Source organism: Triticum dicoccoides, chromosome 7A (genome assembly GCF_002162155.2).
Source record: "Triticum dicoccoides isolate Atlit2015 ecotype Zavitan chromosome 7A, WEW_v2.0, whole genome shotgun sequence".
NCBI lineage: Eukaryota > Viridiplantae > Streptophyta > Magnoliopsida > Poales > Poaceae > Triticum > Triticum dicoccoides.
The window spans coordinates 628,945,377-628,965,681 of NC_041392.1; the positions used below are offsets into that span (position 1 = coordinate 628,945,377).

General features: G+C 41.7%; 1 protein-coding gene across 2 annotated transcripts; it reads left to right on the forward strand.

Moving 5' to 3' along the window:
* Nucleotides 1-12,098: 12,098 nt before the first annotated feature.
* On the forward strand, nt 12,099-15,757 carry LOC119332222. 2 transcript variants are annotated; one of them, XR_005160858.1, is made up of 6 exons: nt 12,099-12,694; nt 12,792-12,848; nt 13,621-13,726; nt 14,806-14,912; nt 15,007-15,138; nt 15,618-15,757. XR_005160858.1 is itself a non-coding variant. In XM_037605407.1 (3 exons), exons 1-3 carry the CDS (start codon nt 12,354-12,356, stop codon nt 13,640-13,642), a joined length of 420 nt encoding a protein of 139 aa, XP_037461304.1. In that variant the 5' UTR covers nt 12,099-12,353; the 3' UTR covers nt 13,643-14,169. The 2 variants fall into 2 exon arrangements, 1 of the variants encoding a protein (XP_037461304.1); XM_037605407.1 differs by lacking the exons at nt 14,806-14,912; nt 15,007-15,138; nt 15,618-15,757 and having other exon boundaries at nt 13,621-14,169.
* The last annotated feature ends 4,548 nt before the right edge of the window (nt 15,758-20,305 follow it).

A 20,305-nucleotide genomic window follows, 5' to 3' on the forward strand; every position in this document is an offset into this window, starting at 1 on the left:
ACACAAGTCAAGACATACCAAGTACTTATCACAAACTCTTATCCCTCACATTACATTATTTGCCATTTGCCTCTCGTTTTCCTCTCCCCCACTCCACCCTTGCCGTTTTATTCGCTCTCTTTTTCCGTTCGCCTGTTTTTCGCCTGCTTCTTGTGTCGCCGTGTGTCATCATGGATAATTCTTCTATCATTGTTAGTACTCCCGATCATGAAGTTCTTAATTTTAAACAAAGGGAGGGAGAAAACCTAAAAGATGCTTGGCATAGAATTTGCAATGCTCAGAATAGATATACTAGGAAGCAATCCACTTCCGTTCTTCTTCGCAATTTTTATGTAGGCATCACTCCTTGGAACAGATATATTCTTGATACCATTACCGGAGGGAATTTGGGTAGCCATACTTTTGATTCTTATAATTCTATGATAGATTTGTTTGGCCCACCACCTCTTTTGGTTAATGGAACTATTTTAACTTTGGAACATGTGATGCAAAGGCTTGAAATTATTGAAAATAAAGTTGCCTCTATGGAGTTGATTGATAATCTGGATAAAAAGATCCACAACCAAATCACCCAATATGGATCTAAGGTAGGGGTTACTCTGAATTTTTTAAAAGAAAAGGAACCTATAGTTAACGAAAGAATAGATCAAGATTCCACAAGAATTGGTAAACTTGAGGATATTATTACTAATTTAGGGTCTGCCTTTTCATCTGTTAAAAATACTCCAAATCCTCCTACTACCAAGATTGCCAAATTAATGTATGTTCCTAAAAATAAGGGTGAATATTCTAGTAAGGAAAATGCGGATCTCAAATCAATAGGTGTTCACCCCAACTTCTTCAATATCATTAAGGAACATTTTGCTACAAATGAATTTATTGATTTATTGCCTAGGAGTTTGATCATTAATAGAAATAAGGAAACTCCCAAGTGTTATAAGTGTTCTATTGAAGAATTGCCTACCAAAGATGATAATACCTAGATCTATTCTTGCTTTTATGCCTAGCTAGGGGCGTTGAACGATAGCGCTTGTTGGGAGGAAACCCAATTTTATTTTTTTCTTGATTTTTGCTTCTGTTTAGTAATAAATAATTCATCTAGACTCTGTTTAGATGTGGTTTTATGCTTTTAATTAGTGTTTTTTCCAAGTAGAATCTTTGGGAAGACTTGGGGGAAGTTTTTGCGATCTTGCTGTAAAAAACAGAAACTTTAGCGCTCACGAGATTTGCTGGCATTTTTTACTGGAGAGTGCGATTAGGTTGATTATTTTTGAAGATGGTTAATAGAAAAATTATTAATGTCCACCAATTTATTTCAGAATTTTTTTGGTTACCTAAGTATTCGAAACCTACAGATTATTACAGACTGTTATGTTTTTGACAGATTCTGTTTTTGTGTGTTGTTTGCTTATTTTGATGAATCTGTGGCTAGTATCAGAGGGTATGAACCATAGAGAAGTTGGAATACAGTAGGTTTAACACCAATATAAATAAAGAATGATTTAATTACGGTACCTTAAGTGGTGGTTTGTTTTCTTATACTAACGGAGCTCATGAGATTTTCTGTTGAGTTTTGTGTTGTGAAATTTTCAAGTTTTGGGTAAAGATTTGATGGATTATGGAATAAGGAGTGGAAAGAGCCTAAGCTTGGGGATTCCCAAGTCACCCCAAGGTAAAATTCAAGGGCAACCAAAAGCCTAAGATTGGGGATGCCCCGGAAGGCATCCCCTCTTTCGTCTTCGTCCATCGGTAACTTTACTTGAGGCTATATTTTTATTCACCACATGATATGTGTTTTGCTTGGAGCGTCTTGTATGATTTGAGTCTTTGATTTTTATTTTACCAAAATAATCCTTGCTGTACACACCTTTTGGGAGAGACACGCATGAGTCGGAATTTATTAGAACACTCTATGTGCTTCACTTATATCTTTAGAGCTAAATAATTTTGCTCTAGTACTTCACTTATATCTTTTAGAGCACGGTGGTGGTTTTATTTTATAGAAATTATTGATCTCTCATGCTTCACTTAATTTATTTTGAGAGTCCTTTAAGAACAACATGGTAATTTGCTTTGGCTATAAAATTGGTCCTAATATGATAGGCATCCAAGATTGGTATAATAAAAACTTTCATAAAAAGGTGCATTGAATACTATGAGAAGTTTGATACTTGATAATTGTTTTGAGATATAAGGATGGTGATATTAGAGTTGTGCTAGTTGAGTAGTTGTGAATTTGAGAAATACTTGTGTTGAAGATTGCAAGTCCCATAGCATGCACGTATGGTAACCGTTGTGTAACAAATTTGAAACATGAGGTGTTCTTTGATTGTCTTCCTTATGAGTGGCAGTCAGGGACGAGCGCTGGTCTTTTCCTACCAATCTATCCCCCTAGGAGCATGCGCGTAATGCTTGGTTTTTGATGACTTGTAGATTTTTTCAATAAGTATGTGAGTTCTTTATGACTAATGTTGAGTCCATGGATTATACGCACTCTCACCTTTCCATCATTGCTAGCCTCTTCGGTACCGTGCATTGCCCTTTCTCACCTTGAGAGTTGGTGCAAACTTCGCCAGTGCATCCAAACCCCGTGATATGATATGCTCTATCACATATAAACCTCCTTATATCTTCCTCAAAACAACCACCATACCTACCTATTATGGCATTTCCATAGCCATTCCGAGATATATTGCCATGCAACTTTCAACTATTTCATTTATGACACGCTTCATCATTGTCATATTGCCTTGCATGATCATGTAGTTGACATCGTATTTGTGGCAAAGACACCATGCATAATTTATCATACATGTCACTCTTGATTCATTGCCCTTCCCGGTACACCGCCGGAGGCATTCATATAGAGTCATATTTTGTTCTAGTATCGAGTTGTAATCATTGAGTTGTAAATAAATAGAAGTGTGATGATCATCATTAATAGAGCATTGTCCCAAATAAAAAAAGGGGAAATGCCAAATAAAAAAAGGCCAAAAATAGAAATAAAAAGGGACAATGCTAATATCCTTTTTTCACACTTGTGTTTAAAAGTAGCACCATGATCTTTATGATAGAGAGTCTCTTGTTTTGTCATTTTCATATTCCAGTGGGAATTTTTCATTATAGAACTTGGCTTGTATATTCCAACAATGGGCTTCCTCAAATTCCCTAGGTCTTCGTGAGCAAGCAAGTTGGATGCACACCCACTTAGTTTCTTTTGTTGAGCCTTCATACATTTATAGCTCTAGTGCATCCGTTGCATGGCAATCCCTACTCCTTGCATTGACATCAATTGATGGGCATCTCCCTAGGCCATTGATTAGCCGCGTCGATGTGAGACTTTATCCTTTTTTTTCTTCTCCACATAACCCCCATCATCATATTCTATTCCACCCATATTGCTATATCCATGGCTCACGCTCATGTATTGCGTGAAAATTGAAAAAGTTTGAGATTACTAAAGTATGAAACAATTGCTTGGCTTGTCATCGGGGTTGTGCATGATGAGAGCATTCTTGTGTGACGAAAATGGAGCATGACCAAACTTTATGAATTTGTAGGGATGAACTTTCTTTGGCCATGTTATTTTGAGAAGACATCATTGCTTAGTTAGTATGCTTGAAGTATTATTATTTTTATGTCACTATTAAACTTTTGTCTTGAATCTCTCAGATCTGAATATACATGCCACAATAAAGAAAATTACATTTAGAATTATGCTAGGTAGCATTCCACATCAAAAAAATTATTTTTATCATTTACCTACTCGAGGACGAGCAGGAATTAAGCTTGGGGATGCTTCATACGTTTCCAACATATCTATAATTTTTGATTATTCCATGCTATTAAATTATCTGTTTTGGTTGTTTAATGGGCTTTATTATACACTTTTATATTATTTTTGGGACTAACCTACTAACCCAAGGCCCAGTGCAAATTGATGTTTTTTGCCTATTTCAGTGTTTTGCGGAAAAGGAATATCAAACGGAATCCAAACGTAATGAAACCTTCGGGAGAGTTATTTTTGGAACAAATGTGATCCAGGGGACTTGGAGTAGACGTCAAGAAAGGAGCAAGGAGACCACAAGGCAGGGAGGCGCGCCTGCCCCCCTGGGCGTGCCCCCACCCTCGTGGGCCCCTCACAGCTCCACCGACGTACTTCCTCCTCCTATATATATATATATATATATATATATATATATATATATATATATATATATATATATATATATATATATCCATATACCCCAAAAACATCCAGGAGCACCACGAAACCCTATTTCCACCACTGCAACCTTCTGTACCCAAGAGATCCCATCTTGGGGCCTTTTCCAGAGCTCCGCCGGAGGGGGAATCGATCACGAAGGGCTTCTACATCAACACCATAGCCTCTCCGATGATGTGTGAGTAGTTTACCACAGACCTTCGGGTCCATAGTTATTAGCTAGGTGGCTTCTTCTCTCTCTTTGGATCGCAATACAAAGTTCCCCTCGATCTTCTTGGAGATCTATTCGATGTAATTCTTTTTGCGGTGTGTTTGTCGAGATCTGATGAATTGTGGGTTTATGATCAAGTTTATCTATGAACAATATTTGATTCTTCTCTGAAATCTTTTATGTATGATTTGTTATCTTTGCAAGTCTCTTTGAATTATCAGTTTGGTTTGGCCTACTAGATTGATCTTTCTTGCAATGGGAGAAGTGTTTAGCTTTGGGTTCAATCTTGCGATGTCCTTTCCCAGTGGCAGCAGGGGCAACAAGGCACGTATCGTATTGTTGCCATCGAGGATAAAAAGATGGGGTTTATATCATATTGCTTGAGTTTATCCCTCTACATCATGTCATCTTGCCTAATGCGTTACTCTGTTCTTATGAACTTAATACTCTAGATGCATGTTGGATAGCGGTCGATGTGTGGAGTAATAGTAGTAGATGCAGAATTATTTCGGTCTACTTGTCGCGGATGTGATGCCTATATACATGATCATGCCTAGATATTCTCATAATTATGCACTTTTCTATCAATTGCTCAATAGTAATTTGTTTACCCACCGTAATACTTATGCTTTCTTGAGAGAAGCCACTAGTGAAACCTATGGCCCCTGGGTCTGTCTTCTATCATATAAGTTTCCCATCTATTTTATTTTGCAATCTTTACTTTCAATCTATATCATAAAAATACCAAAAATAGTTATCTTATTATCTGTATCAGATCTCACTCTCGTAAGTGACCATGAAGGGATTGACAACCCCTTTATCGCGTTGGTTGCGAGGTTCTTATTTGTTTATGTAGGTGCGAGGTGACTTGCGTGTAGTCTCCTACTGGATTGATACATTGGTTCTAAAAAACTGAGGGAAATACTTATGCTACTTTGCTGCATCACCCTTTCCTCTTCAAGGGAAAACCAACGCAGTGCTCAAGAGGTAGCACTGGCCTATACGCACTAACCAACTATGCGGGAACAGTTATGGGCACTCGACGTCGTGGTATCAGCCGAAGCCTTCTTGACGTCAGTGACTGAGCGGCGCGCACTGGGTTGGACCGCGTAATGCAACTCCTTTGTAATGGAGGTTGCTAGGTCTGCTCATCGGTCGCGTACGCAACGTACAGGTGTGCAATGGGCGATGGGCCCAGACCCCTGCGTGCATAGGATTTAGACCGACGTGCTGACCTCTCTGTTGTGCCTAGGTAGGGCTACGACGTGTTGATCTTCCGAGGCTTGGCATGACCCAGGAAAGTGTGTTCGGCCAAATGGGATCGAGCGTGTTGGGTTATGTGGTGCACCCTTGCAGGGAAGTTGATCTATTCGAATAGGCGTGTCCCTCGGTAAAAGGATGACCCAGAGTTGTACCTTGACCTTATGACAACTAGAACCAGATACTTAATAAAATACACCCTTCCAAGTGCCAGATACAACCCGGTGATCGCTCTCTCATGGGGCGACGAGGAGAGGATCGCCGGGTAGGATTATGCTATGCGATGATACTTGGTTAACTTACCATCTACTCTCTTCTACTGCTTCAAGATGGAGGCTGCCAGAAGCGTAGTCTTCGATAGGACTAGCTATCCCCCTCTTTCTGGCATTCTGCAGTTCAGTCCACAGATACTACCCTTTTCATTGATACCAATGCATATGTAGTGTAGATCCTTGCTTGCGAGTACTTTGGATGAGTACTCACGGTTGCTTTGCTACTTCTTTTCCCCCCTTTCCCGGTTATTGTGATCATATGATGGAGTCTAGGAGCCAGAGGATCCCGTGGATGATTCTACATGGAGTTCGGCTTTGAGGAGTAGTTAGTAGGTGCCAGGCAGGAGGCCTTGCCTTTTCGATCGTTGCTACTTTTGTGCTAGCCTTCTTAAGGAAAACTTGTTTAACTTATGTTTGTACTCAGATATTGTTGCTTCCGGTGACTCGTCTATGATCGAGCTCTTGTATTCGAGCCCTCGAGGCCCCTGGTTTGTAATATAAAGCTTGTATTATTTTAATTTGTTTCTAGAGTTATGTTGTGATATCTTCCCGTGATTCCTTGATCTTGATCGTACACATTTGCCTATATGATTAGTGTACGGTCAAATCGGGGGCGTCACAAACTTTATATTATTTTTGGGACTAACCTATTGACATAGTGCCAAGTGTCAGTTGCTGTTTTTGGCTTCTTTTTTATTTGTAGAAAACCAAACGGTGTCCAAACGTAGTGAAACTTTTTGGAGAATTTTTCTAGGCCAGAAGACACAGGTTGGGCCAAAGAAGTACTAGAGGTGTACCCCGAGGGGGGCACAACCCACATGGGGGCCCACGTGTCCTGGTGGGTTGTGCCCACCTCGATGGCCTCCTGCACTGCCTCTTTGTTCTATAAATACCCCAATATTCTAGAAACCTTAGATGAGTCGACGAAAATCAATTGGAGCCTCCACAAGTTCCAGAAACCATAGATCCAATCTAGACACCATCACAGAGGGGTTCATCATCCTCATTGGTGCCTCTTCGATGATGCATGAGTAGTTCATTGTAGACCTGCGGGTCCGTAGTTAGTAGCTAGATGGCTTCCTCTCTCTCTCTCTCTCTCTCTTGATACTCAGTGCAATGGTCTCTTGGACATCTATTTGATGCAACTCTTTTTGCGGTGTGTTTGTTGGGATCCGATGAACTTTGAGTTTATGATCAGATCTATGTTTTTATCAATGAAAGTTAGTTGAGTCTTTTGATCTCTTATATGCATGATTACTTATAGTGTCGTATTTCTTCTTCGAATATTTGGTTTAGTTAGGTCGACTAGATCGATTTTTCTTGCCTTGGGAAAAGGTGCTTTGTGATGGGTTCGATCTTACGGCGCTCGATCCCAGTGATAGAAGGGGAAACGACATGTATGTATCGTTGCTATTAAGGATAACAAGATAGGGTCTATTTCTATATGAATAGATCTTGTCTACATCCTGTCATCGTTCTTATTGCATTACTCCGTTTCTCCATGAACTTAATACACTAGATGCATGCTGGATAGTGGTCGATGTGTGGAGTAATATTAGTAGATGCAGGCAGGAGTCAGTCTACTAATCTTGGACGTGATGCCTATATAATGATCATTTCCTGGATATCGTCATGATTATTTGAATTTCTATCAATTACCCAATAATAATTTGTTTACCCACCGTACGCTATTTTTCTCGAGAGAAGCCACTAGTGCAATCTACGGCCCCCAGGTCTCTTCTTTATTATATTTGCCTTCAAGATCTATTTTTATTTGCTTTTATTTTAAGATCTATTAATCCAAAACCCCCAAAATACCTTGTTGTAATTCTTATTCATTTATTTTGTCTCGCGTTCCCGCGAGATCTATTTATCCAATCTACTACATTTTTTACCTATCTTTTACCCGAGAGGGATTGACAACCCCTCTTTTACGTCGGGTTGCAAGTATTTGTTCTTTGTGTGCAGGTACCATTCACGTAGTGTTGCATGGTTCTCCTACTGGTTCGATAAGTTTGGTCTCATCACCGAGGGAAATACCTACTGTAGTTGTGCTGCATCATCCCTTCCACTTTGGGGAAATACCGACGTAGTTCAAGCCACATCAGTTTTATTCATGTACATGGAATAATAATTATTCTTCGACTTAAATAAGTAACCTTATTGCAATAAACATGATCAAATAACATTCATGCTCAACGCAAACAGCAAATAACATTTATTTAGGTTCAACACTAATCCTGAAGGTAGAGGGAGTGTGCGATGGTGATCGTATCAACCTTGAAATCACTTCCAATAAACATCGTCACCTCGCCCTTAGCTAGTCTATGTTTATTCTGCAACTCCTGTTTCGAGTTACTAATCTTAGCAACTGAACCGGTATCAAATACCCTGGGGCTACTATTAATACTAGTAAGGTACACATCAATAACATGTATATCAAATATACCTTTGTTCACTTTGTCATCCTTCTTATCCGCCAAGTATTTGTGGCAGTTCCGTTTCTAGTGACCATTTCCTTTGCAGTAGAGGCACTCAGTTTCAGGCTTGGGTCTAGCTTTGGGCTTCTTCATGGGAGTGGCAACTTGCTTGCCATTCCTCTTGAAGTTCCCTCTCTTTCCCTTGCCCTTTTTCTTGAAACTAGTGGTCTTGTTAATCATTAACACTTGATCTCTTTCTTGATTTCTACCATCGCCGATTTCAACATCACGAAGAGCTCGGGAATCATTTTCGTCATCCCTTTCATATTATAGTTCATCACGAAGTTCTAGTAGCTTGGTGATAGTGACTAGAGAAGTTTGTCAATCACTATTTTATCTAGAAGATTAACATCCACTTGATTCAAGTGATTGTAGTAACCAGACATTCTGAGCACATGCTCACTGGTTGAGATATTCTCCTCCATCTTGTAGGCAAAGTACTTGTCAGAGGTCTCATACCTCTCGACACATGCATGAGTCTGAAATACCAATTTCAGCTCTTGGAACATCTCGTATGCTCTGTGGCGTTCAAAACATTTTTTAAGTCCTGGTTCTAATCCATAAAGCATGGCACACTAAACTATTAAGTAGTCCTCATATCGAGCTTGCCAATCATTCATAACGTCTGCATCTGCTCTTGCAATAGGTTTGTCACCTAGCGGTGCACCAAGGACATAATTCTTCTGTGCAGCAACGAGGATAATACTCAGATCACCACTACAAGAAATATGTCAACTAGTGACCTTCTGTCAGTGACCCTAGAAGAATTGGTCATACATCTATGACCATTTGAGACCAATTGGTCAAAAGCTGTTCGGGGGGCTCCAAACCCTAAACCATTGCGACCATTTTGGTCAGAAAGGTCGTAAGTTCCTTACACGAAATGGTCATAAAGCAAACAGCACTAGTCCGCTGCCTTATTTCTAGTTGTTAACGACCAATATAGATGGTCATAGCCTTGTAAATTGTGGTGGGTTGTGATGACTAGGCGCCATCTCATCAGTTTTACCTATGTGTCATGTCCATGTGTCAATTTTTGCCCTAGGTTGTGAAGCAACCTATATTTTTGTTATTCCAAAAATTCCCAAAAAATTCTCATAAATTGTTTGGATCATATCTTCATCAAATATGTCAAAAACCTTCCTTGCCTAGTTCAAAAATAATTCAACAATATTCATTTTCCTATTCTATTCACAGCAGCACTTTGTGAAGGAAGTACCACTTTGGCATGTCTAAATAGTATCCATTTTCTACAGTGCTTTCCTATGCCCAAATAACCATCCTACACCAAATGCCAGCTCAATCCATTCATTATTTTGAGCCCAGCTTCAACATTCGTATTTATGTCCAGTGTGGTACTTTGCAAAGCAAGTACCACCTAGGCTCCTCCTTTTGAGCTGAAAATTTGTGAAGACGGTCTTCTTAGTAACTGATCATCCTCACCCAAAACTCACGCCCATTAGCCATGTACATTTCCTGTACCGCTAATCAAACACTTGGCTGCTAATTCATGTTTGAGCATCAATCGGTCTCCTCGTGAGAATCTTATGTTGTAATTTTCTTCCTACAACCTACCTAGGGAGTGCCCAACCCACTAGACATGCCTAGGACACCCAGAACACATGGCAACGCCACGGTCACGCGGTGACCACGCGGTGGGCATGCAAGTTTACGCGCTCTAGAGTTGGGGCCCTCGGCCACCGCCCAAACCTCGATGTATCGCCACCAAACCATGTATTTATGATTAAATAGGTACTTATGTAACTAGAAATGATTTTTGGAAAAAAAAATTAGCAAACTATGAGGCAGCTGCAGTTCAAATTTGACCCGCTTCCAACTGAATCGGCAGAAATTTGTCTTTTTCACGAGACGTGGATCAAAACTTTTTACACCCAACCATTTTGTCAATTGTGCATTAAATATGTCCTAGTATTTTAGAAAATTGATTTGGTCCAATTTTGCAACAATTATTTGGGAGGTCCTTCACAAAAAAACCTCCTTTTGGGCACTCGAAAAATGGAAAATGTTTTTTCGTCCAAAGAAAATGAAAACTTCCTTAGGAAATATTGTTTGCCATTCCAAAATGCACCTTTGTGCACAATATGAGATCATTTGAACAAACTATGCCATTAATGTGGCCATAGGATTGATCATTTGGCTTGAAAGCCATGAATCTTCACGCATGATAGCTCATATCTGAAAACACTTTTTTTTAAAATTTACCGCATTACAAGTTTATTATTTTTCCTGGTAACTTGGTCATATATAATGACACAATGCGAAGGTTTTCCAATTTTTTGAATTTTTTTTAATTTTTTATGCCCGTTTCAAAATGGGGTCAAAACGGCGGGAATGACCGTTCCTAGCTAGTGATTGAATCTTGGAATTTTTTTTTGGTGTTTCTCTGATTAAATAGATACTTATGTACCTAGAAATGATTTTTTTTAAATAAAGAGCAAACTACAAGGCAGCTACAGTTCAAATTTGACCCACTTCCAACTAAATCGGCGAAAATTTGCCTTTTTCACGAGAGGTGGATCAAAACTTTTTACACCCAACCATTTGGTCAATTGTGCATTAAATATGGCCTAGTATTTTATAAAAATGATTTGGTACAATTTTGCAACAATTATTTGGGAGGTCCTTCACAAAAAAACCTCCTTTTGGGCACTCAAAAATGGAAAATGGTTTTTTCGTCCAAAGAAAATGAAAACTTCCTTAGGCAACATTGTTTGCCATTCCAACATGCACCCTTGTGCACAATATGAGATCATTTGAACAAACTATGCCATGAATGTGGCCATAAGATTGATCATTTGGCTTGAAAGCCCTGAATCTTCACGCGTGATAGCTCATTTCTGAGAACACTTTTATAAAATAATTGCCATATTACAAATTTATTATTTTTCCTGGAAACTTGGTCATATATAGTGACACAATGCGAAGGTTTCCCAATTTTTTGATTTTTTTGAATTTTTTATGCCCGTTTCAAAATGCGGTCAAAACGGCGGGCATGACCGTTCCTAGCTAGTTGTTGAATATTGGAGTTTTTTTGGTGTTTATCTGATTAAATAGATACTTTTTTACCTATAAATGATTTTTGGAAAAAATAAAGAGAAAACTATGAGGTAGCTGCAGTTCAAATTTGACCTGTTTTCTACTAAATCGGTGAAAATTGGTCTTTTTAACCAGAGGTGGCTCAAAACTTTTGACACCCAACCATTTGATCAATTGTGCATTAAATATGGCCTAGTATATTAGAAAAATGATTTGGTTCAATTTTGCAACAATTCTTTCGTAGGTTCTTCACAAAAAAACCTCATTTCGGGCACTGAAAAATGATTAAAAATAGCTAGAAATATCAGAAATGCATACAAGTTGGTGATCACCCATAAAATCTAGTCTAACTTGAGCGAAAATTTGCGAGTTCCCTTTTTCAGAATATTTTGATAGCTGCTTTCCAAAACCCCTCTATTTTTATTACTAGGAAACTATTTTAAATCATAGATTTTCTCAGCCAATCAGGACTCTTCCCACGGATCACCCCTACTGTAGCTGATCTGAACCGTCCATTGTAGTCGATGTAAACTGTCCACCTCTCAACAGCCCAATCCAAACCCTAGCAGCCCGCGGCCGCCTCTCTCTCCCCCTCTCCCTGAGAACACACCCGCCGCCGCCTCTCTTTCCCCTTCTCCCCGATCCAGATCGACGACGACGTCTCTCTCACCCACCGGCAAACCTCGCTCCCGGGCTCCGCTGGCGCTCTCACCCACCCATCGGCGCTCTCAAAATCCACTCCGCACTTCTCCCCGATCCAGATCTAATCCAAGCGTCCCGTCCTCCGCCGCCGCCCCGTCCTCCGTTGCCAGAGTTCCCTCCCCCGCCGCAGCCACGACGTCACGGCCATGCGCCACCCGCCTCCGGATCCCTCTGCCCACTCGTGCCCCTGCTCCCTCTCCGCCTACGGGGCCGCGCCCCTTGCGCTGCTCCCCGACGACGTGGGCGGGTGCGCGGGCCTCTACCCGCGGGGCTTGGCCAAGTGGCGGGCGAGCGATGGTGTCGCGAGGGGGCCGGAGGAGGCCAGGGCGGTGGTCCTCGTCGACGTGTACCTCCCCGACCTCAACGTGAACAAGGCCGACGACGTGCTGCTGCATTGCCGGATCCTCGCAGAGTGCGCGGTGGACCCCGACGAGATCCACCCGCCCTCTCCCTCTCCCCTGCGTCAGCCCCGTCGTCCGTCCCCGAGGTACTCCGCCCGACCGCCCCCAGTCAGTTCTCTTCTCCGTGGCTGGATCAGCGCGACGTCTTCCTGATATGTTCTCGCCGTCTCTGTGGTTGAGCAGATGGAGAGGGTGCTCAAGGATGACGCCATCTAGGAGAAGGGCGAGCGCGCTAGGATGGTAACCACCCCCTCCCATCTCATATGCTTGTTTTCCTTCTTGGTCTGACTGTATGCGTGTTATGCATTCTAGCAAACAGTTCGAGCTTCCTTGTCCTTGGGCTTATCCGCTCTAGCATGGCGTACATCTGTACAGCAAAACATACTTGAAGCAACGCTTTTGAAACGAAAACTATCAGAAGAAATTAAAAAATGCAGGTTTTCTATTAGATGTCAAGTTAGTACATGCATGTTTTACTATATGGGATCCAAACCTGTGTACGGATCTCTAGGTAGAAACAACAATCTAGCAAAGCTATTGCAAGTCATCTAACTACACAGAAACAAGTAAAGAGGCATCACTTGTTCTGAAGCAGCTAGTATGAACCATTGAAGCCGATGTATTACCTCGTCAGGCTTTCTGCTTGTTTCACGCACTTCAGCAACAATAACATCTCATTTAGACTACAAAATCCATAGATTGTTAGTTCGACAAGTACCAAACCAACAACCTGACTGCCGGCTTCGCTTAGTAGGATCTGTAGGTAACCGCAGCACACACACACCCACACTGACGCTGTATTACTATTGCATAATGTGCTTTTGCAACTGTGTGCAATGAGTTTACGGGTCTCCTTTGACTACAGAAGTTGAATATCACTCCCTCTATTAATAAATAAGTGATTTGGTTTTAGTTCACTTATTTATGACCGGAGGTAATACTTTGTAGAATCATTGTTCAGCCTCTTTGTTTATGTGGGGTTCTTATTCATTTGATTTCGTCTTCCTGGCAGGCATCTTTTGTATGTTGAATAGCAATACGGCAATTGTGCACATCTTGTCTGGTTGTCTGAAGGAATGGGGCAGTGTTGCGTGCACGCGCAGGAGAATAAGCCACGGGTGAGGAAGACTAAGGAGGAGCGGAGGGAGATGGTCGAGTCCTTCGTCGACACTTACTGCCCCCATATCTTTCCCCTCTCGCCTTAGTTATAGTTTTGAATTTTGTGTGTGTAGGCACATACAGTCTAACTAACATGCTCATTCTTCTGATTGTTGGTGGTTTGTTTTGCAACCATTTGCAGAAAGTTTGCATTGCAAGCCTACTTCTCTAGCGCAATGTTTCTTAAAATCATGATGGAACCTATATGTTCTATGATTTTGATGTTTTTTGCGGCGTGATCTAGACTACGATTTTATCCACTGATCTTATTTTTGCAATTTGGTCTATATGATTGGAATGCGATGTTGAGAAAGTGTGTCTTCCTCTTGAGCATCGTTTTGAGCAAATGTTTTATATAGAAGTTGCTGCTGCGGGTTCAATTTGTTCCGATTTGGCTGGGTATGAGTCCCCTTGTTGCAAGGTGAAGACTTGTCTCTCCCTTTGTTTGTTTCGCTCTGGCCACCGTCAAGTGTTTAATTGGAGAATACGCAAGGAGAATATGTCATGTATTTCATTAGACAAATAATATTGCCTGTATTTGCATGCTTCCAGGAATGTGTCAAATACTTGTTATGTACATGTAGTGGCACGAGAGTCAAGATTTACTAGTGCTTGCCTCCTTGTGTTATCTGGATGCATTGCTTAATCTACTTTTCTTGTTATATACGTAAGCTCCAAGCCTGATGTGCTAACATGGATAACAGTGAACCATCATGTGAAGGGCTAAAATCATCTCAATGGGACAGAACATTAGTCGGTTATCTTATAGCTCAAGTGCATTAACAGTGAATAATTTCTATTTTTGATAGTATACATTGGGTGACATGGCAAACAAAATTTCCTGCAGCATACTGATTGTTAAATCACTAAACATCTTATATGAAGCAACACTTATCTTGCAGACATCTAATATGCAATTCTAATAATATGTGAAATACTGATTTTATTTTTTTAGTTGTGTATGTCATTCGTGCATCGATTTCTTTTCTGATGTACCAGCTCCCTAATCATGTTTTTGTCTTTTGGGTTGGTATGTTAGGAGAACCTAGGCGTGCTATGTGGGGAAGCAAAGCAGTAGCTCACAGCTCCGGCCTGCAACTCCAGATGAAGGCACCGTGACGACGCATCATGCTACTCCCTTGGAAGGTCGGCTCCTGGACCGTAACTTTCTCTCAACGTGTGCTCTGCTTGATACCAGTTCCTTGTATTTCTCCCAACTTGTGCAAACTGTAATATGCAGGGCTTCCTAGTCCGTGGCCTGCCTTCTGGATGGAGGAAGGAGGGGGCATCATCCACACCGCGGAGCTGGTTGAGCCTTAGTGCGAACTGGAGAAGCAGGGCATCGTCGGGGACATCTCTCGCTTGTGCCATGGTAAGAACAGAGCACCACTCTCTGTCGTGCATGTATTGAAATCCTGAAATGACAAATACATGTTCGCTCTCAGCTGGGATATTGGATTGTACTTAGTTATGTGACTCGTTCATGTTTGCGCTGCTTGTTAAGTGATTACCTTTATGTACTTGCTACCAGTAGGATGGTCAATACATGCTTGTTTTGTATCTATTCCAGAATAGTTTGCTTGGTCACCTGATGCTTGATGCATGTATAATGTGACACACACATCAGGAAATCTGAATAACTTTGACATAGTTGTTGTGTTATCTTGCACTAGGTTGATACTTGTCATTTTCCCTTCCCAAATATATCTCAGTCTTGCTGTTACGAGAATGCTATATGCATGGTTTCTTATTAGATCTCAAATTCTGCAACTATTTTTCATTGTTAGGAGAATGTTATATGCATGGCTTCACTTGATTATATTCCTAACTTTTTTGATTTATAACTCGCAGATTTTGGCCTTAATTCGTCAAAAGTTGATGTACAAGGAACTACAGGAGTAGAATCCTAAAGAAAACTCGCACCCAACAATGTGTTTTAGCTCTCTGGATCTGGACATGTTAATATTTAGCTGTATTCTATATTTCAATAGCTGATTGTACTGCCATGATTGTAAACTACCTGCCATGATTTGGTTGTTGTTTGAAAATTTATGTGTTATTGGCTCTGTTTGAATCAAGTTATTGGTTGTTGCACAAATAGAGAACTGACGTGTGGCACCTAAACAACACATCTGGTCCCATTTCACTAGTGGAAAGAAACAAAAGAAAACTGACAAGTGGGACCTAATTGGATGAGCAAAAGAAAACACACCTGGTCCAAAATGGATTTTAAAAAGGCCCAAATAAGAAATGGAAGCAAAAAGGCCGAAGGCCTAGAAAATAAAAAGGCTGCAATGTTGGGCTTGGCCCATGAAGCCGATCAAAAATTGATAGAAAAAATACATTAAAAAGGCCGAATTGTTGGGCTAGGCCCATGTAGAAAACCGAATTGGACCAGGCTGAATCTTGTGCCACATCAGCTTGCCACGCTGGATGCCTACATGGCCTGGGGAGGTTGCTAGTGACCAAAAATTTGGTCGTGGAACCAACGACCTTTTACAGAAGGTCAATAATTTCAGTTTACGACCGTCAGCTTTTGACCTTCTGGTTTTGGTCACAAAAAGGTCGCAAATGCAAAACTATGACCTTTCAGAGACCAATAGTGAGGGTCACAAGTTGACATATTTCTTGTAGTGCACGGACTTAGTCCACAACATTGCTACTATCATCTTTGAACTTATTTTTCTCTATTAAACATATCAAAAATAGGGAAGCTATATTGCGAGCTATTGATCTACAACACAGATATGCAAAAACTTATTAAGACTAAGTTCATGATCAATTTATGTTCAATTAATCAAACTACTAATGAATTTCCACTTAATTTAACATCCCTCAAGTTATTTAAGTGATACATGATCCAAATCAACTAACCCATGTCCGATCATCACGTGAGATGGGGTAGTCATCAATGGTGAACATCTCTATGTTGATCATATCTACTATATGACTCATGTTCGACCTTTCGGTCTACAGTGTTTCGAGACCATGTCTGTACATGCTAGGCTCGTCAAGTTTAACCCAAGTATTCTGCATGTGTAAAACTGTGCTACACCTGTTGTATGTGAACGTAGAGTCTATCACACCCGATCATCACGTGGTGTCTCGAAACGATGAACTGTAGCACGGGTGCATACTCAGGAAGAACACTTTTATCTTGAAATTAAGTGAAGGGATCATCTTATAATGCTACCGCCGTTCTAAGCAAAATAAGATGCATAAAAGATAAACATCACATGCAATCAAAATATGTGACATGATATGGCCATCATCTTGTGCTTTTTATCTCCATCTCAAAGCATTGTCATGATCTCCATTGTCATGATCTCCATCGTCACTGGCATGACGCCTTGATCTCCATCGTAGCATCGTTGCGTCGAGGACGTCACGCCAACTATTGCGTCTACAACTATCGCTAACGCATAGTGATAAAGTAAAGCAATCACATGTCACTTGCACTTCATACAATAAAGAGACAACCCTAAGGCTCCTGCTGGTTGTCGATATTACAAAACATAATCATCTCATACATCAACATATATCACATCATATCTTGTCCATATCACATCACAACATGCCTTGTAAAAACAAGTTAGACATCCTCTACTTTATTGTTGCAAGTTTAACGTGGCTCCTACGGGCTCCTAGCAAGAACCGTTCTTACCTATGCATAAAACAACAACGGTGATTCATCAAGTTTGTTGTTTTAACATTCTTCAAGGACCGGCCGTAGTCAAATTCGATTCAACTAAACTAGGAGAAACAGACACCCGCCATCCACCTTTATCCAAAATTAGTTGCATGTCAGTCGATGGAACCGGTCTCATTTGCGTGGACATGTAAGGTTGGTCCGGGCCGCTTCATCCCACAATACTGCTGAATCAAAATAAGACGGTGGTGGTAAGCAGTATGACTATCACCGCCCACAACTCTTTGTGTTCTACTTGTGCATATCATCTACGCATAGACCTGGCTCTGATATGACTGATGGGAATCGATGCATGGAAAACAAAAAAAATTCTACGCACACGCAATGATCTATCCATGGAGATGCACAACAACGAGGGAAAGAGTATGTCCACGTACCCTCATAGACCGTAAGCGGAAGCATTTCACAACATGGTTGATGTAGTCGAACTTTTTACGCGATCCAACCGATCTAGTACCGAACGTACGACACCTCCACGTTCAGCTCGGTGACGTCCCTCGCCTTCTTGATCTAGCAAGACAGGTAGTAGATGAGTTCTGCCAGCACGAGGGTGTGGTGACGGTGATGGTAAAGTGATCTCCGCAGGGCTTCGCCTAAGCACTACAAAAATATGACCGGGGGTGTAAACGGTGGAGGGGGGCGCCGCACACGGCTAACAATTGATCTGGTGTGTGCTAGGGCACCCCCACCCCCCACATTTATATAGGTGCGAGGGAGAGGGGAGGCTACCAGGAGACGCCCCAAGTAGGCCGAATCCTACTTGGGGTCCTCCCAAGTGGCGCCCCCTTGCCATATTTAATCGAGGGAGAATGAAAGAGGGGGGAGAGGGAAGGAAGTGGGAATCCTAATCCACACTTTTATTTCCCTTCTCCCCTTTCCTTCCCCTCCTTAGTCCGACCCATATGGGGGGCGCACCAGCCTCTTGTGGATGGTGCGTTTCCCCTCTTGGCCCACGAGGCCCATAACTTTTGTCGGGGGTGCCCGGAACCCCTTCCGTTGACCCGATAAGTACCTCGTAACCCCGAAACACTTCCAGTGTCCGAATACCATCGTCCTATATATCAATCTTTACCTCTCGAACATTTGGAGACTCCTCATCATGACCGTGATCTCATCCGGGACTCCGAACAACATTCAGTCACAAAATCACACAACTCATATAATACTATATCGTCATCGAACGTTAAGCGTGCGGACCCTATGGGTTCGAGAACTATGTAGACATGACCAAGACACCTCTCCAGTCAATAACCAATAGTGGAACCTGGATGCCCATATTGTCTCCTACATATTCTACGAAGATCTTTATCGGTTGAACCGTTATGACAACATATGTAATTCACTTTGTCCATCGGTATGTTACTTGCCCGAGATTCGACCGTCGGTATCTTCATACCTAGTTCAATCTCGTTACCGTCAAGTCTCTTTACTTGTTTCGTAATACATCACCTCGTGACTAACTCCTTAGTCATTTGCTTGCAAACTTATGATGTGTATTACCGAGAGGGCCGGAGATACCTCTCCAATACTTGAAGTGGCAAATCCTAATCTCGATCTATGCCAACCCAACAAACACCTTTGGAGATACCTATAGAGCATCTTTATGATTACCCAGTTACGTTGTGACGTTTGACAACACACAAGGTATTCCTCCGGTATCAGGAGTTGCATAATCTCATAGTCGAAGGAATATGTATTTGACATTAAGAAAGCAATAGCAATAAACTAAACGATCAATATGCTAAGCTAACAGATGGGTCTTGTCCATCACATCATTCTCCTAATGATTTGATCCCGTTATCAAATGATAACACATGTCTATGGTTAGGAAACCTTAACCATCTTTGATCAACGAGCTAGTCTAGTAGAGGCTTACAAGGGACACGGGATTTGTTTATGTATTCATACATGTATTTAGGTTTCCGATCAATACAATTCTAGCATGAATTAGGAAATATAAAATAACAACTTTATTATTGTCTCTAGGGCATATTTCCTTCAGGACGACCATGGCAACTCGTTGCATGCAGATGATGACTTGTATTGTGAAGATGAAGAAGAAGAGGTCGACATTTCCGCGGGGCCATTGTTGTTTATCGACGAGCTCATCTAGAAGGCCGAAGCACAAAAGAGGCGGAAACGCATCCGCACAGGATCATATAGCCAAGTTGAGGACACGTTGATTTGCGAGAGTTGGAAGGAAATCGGCCAAGATCCAATAAAAGGTGCTAAGCAAAAAGGAGTCATCTTTTGAACAAGAGTTCACAAGAACTTTCATCGGTGAAGAAAGTTTGCCGCCTACCAATTCACAAGCACCCGCTCAAACCCGTCTACGGTCGGGGGCCTCAAACCCATCTCAAACGTTTGGACGGACGGCCCGATCACAAAATTACCCAGACGGGCGCCTCAAACGGGTATCAAACGCCCGGGCTAACCGGCACCTCGAACTTTTCGGCGTCCCATATGGTGCAGTAATCCGGGCGTCGCAACCGCCTCATGGTGGATGTCGCCGGCTCGTTCCAAGACGGATCCTTCACTGATCTGGCGTCCATCGGCATCGCTCAGGTTTCAGGCTCCGACGAGAAAAAGTAGGGCATAGGAGACGGCGGTGCCTTAAGTCCCGTGAGACGGCTCGTGTCTCATGCCCTACTCTACCTTGCCGGCGACTGAACCAACACTCTAGGGAGCACAGCCGGCCACCGGGCATGGACACAGCCAGTGGCGGAGCTTCATGGGGGCCAACCTAGGCGGTGGCCCCCCCAGCTCACAGGAAAATACATGTATATATCTTAGTTTTAGGCCTATTTTTGCACCAAAAATCAACCTATAG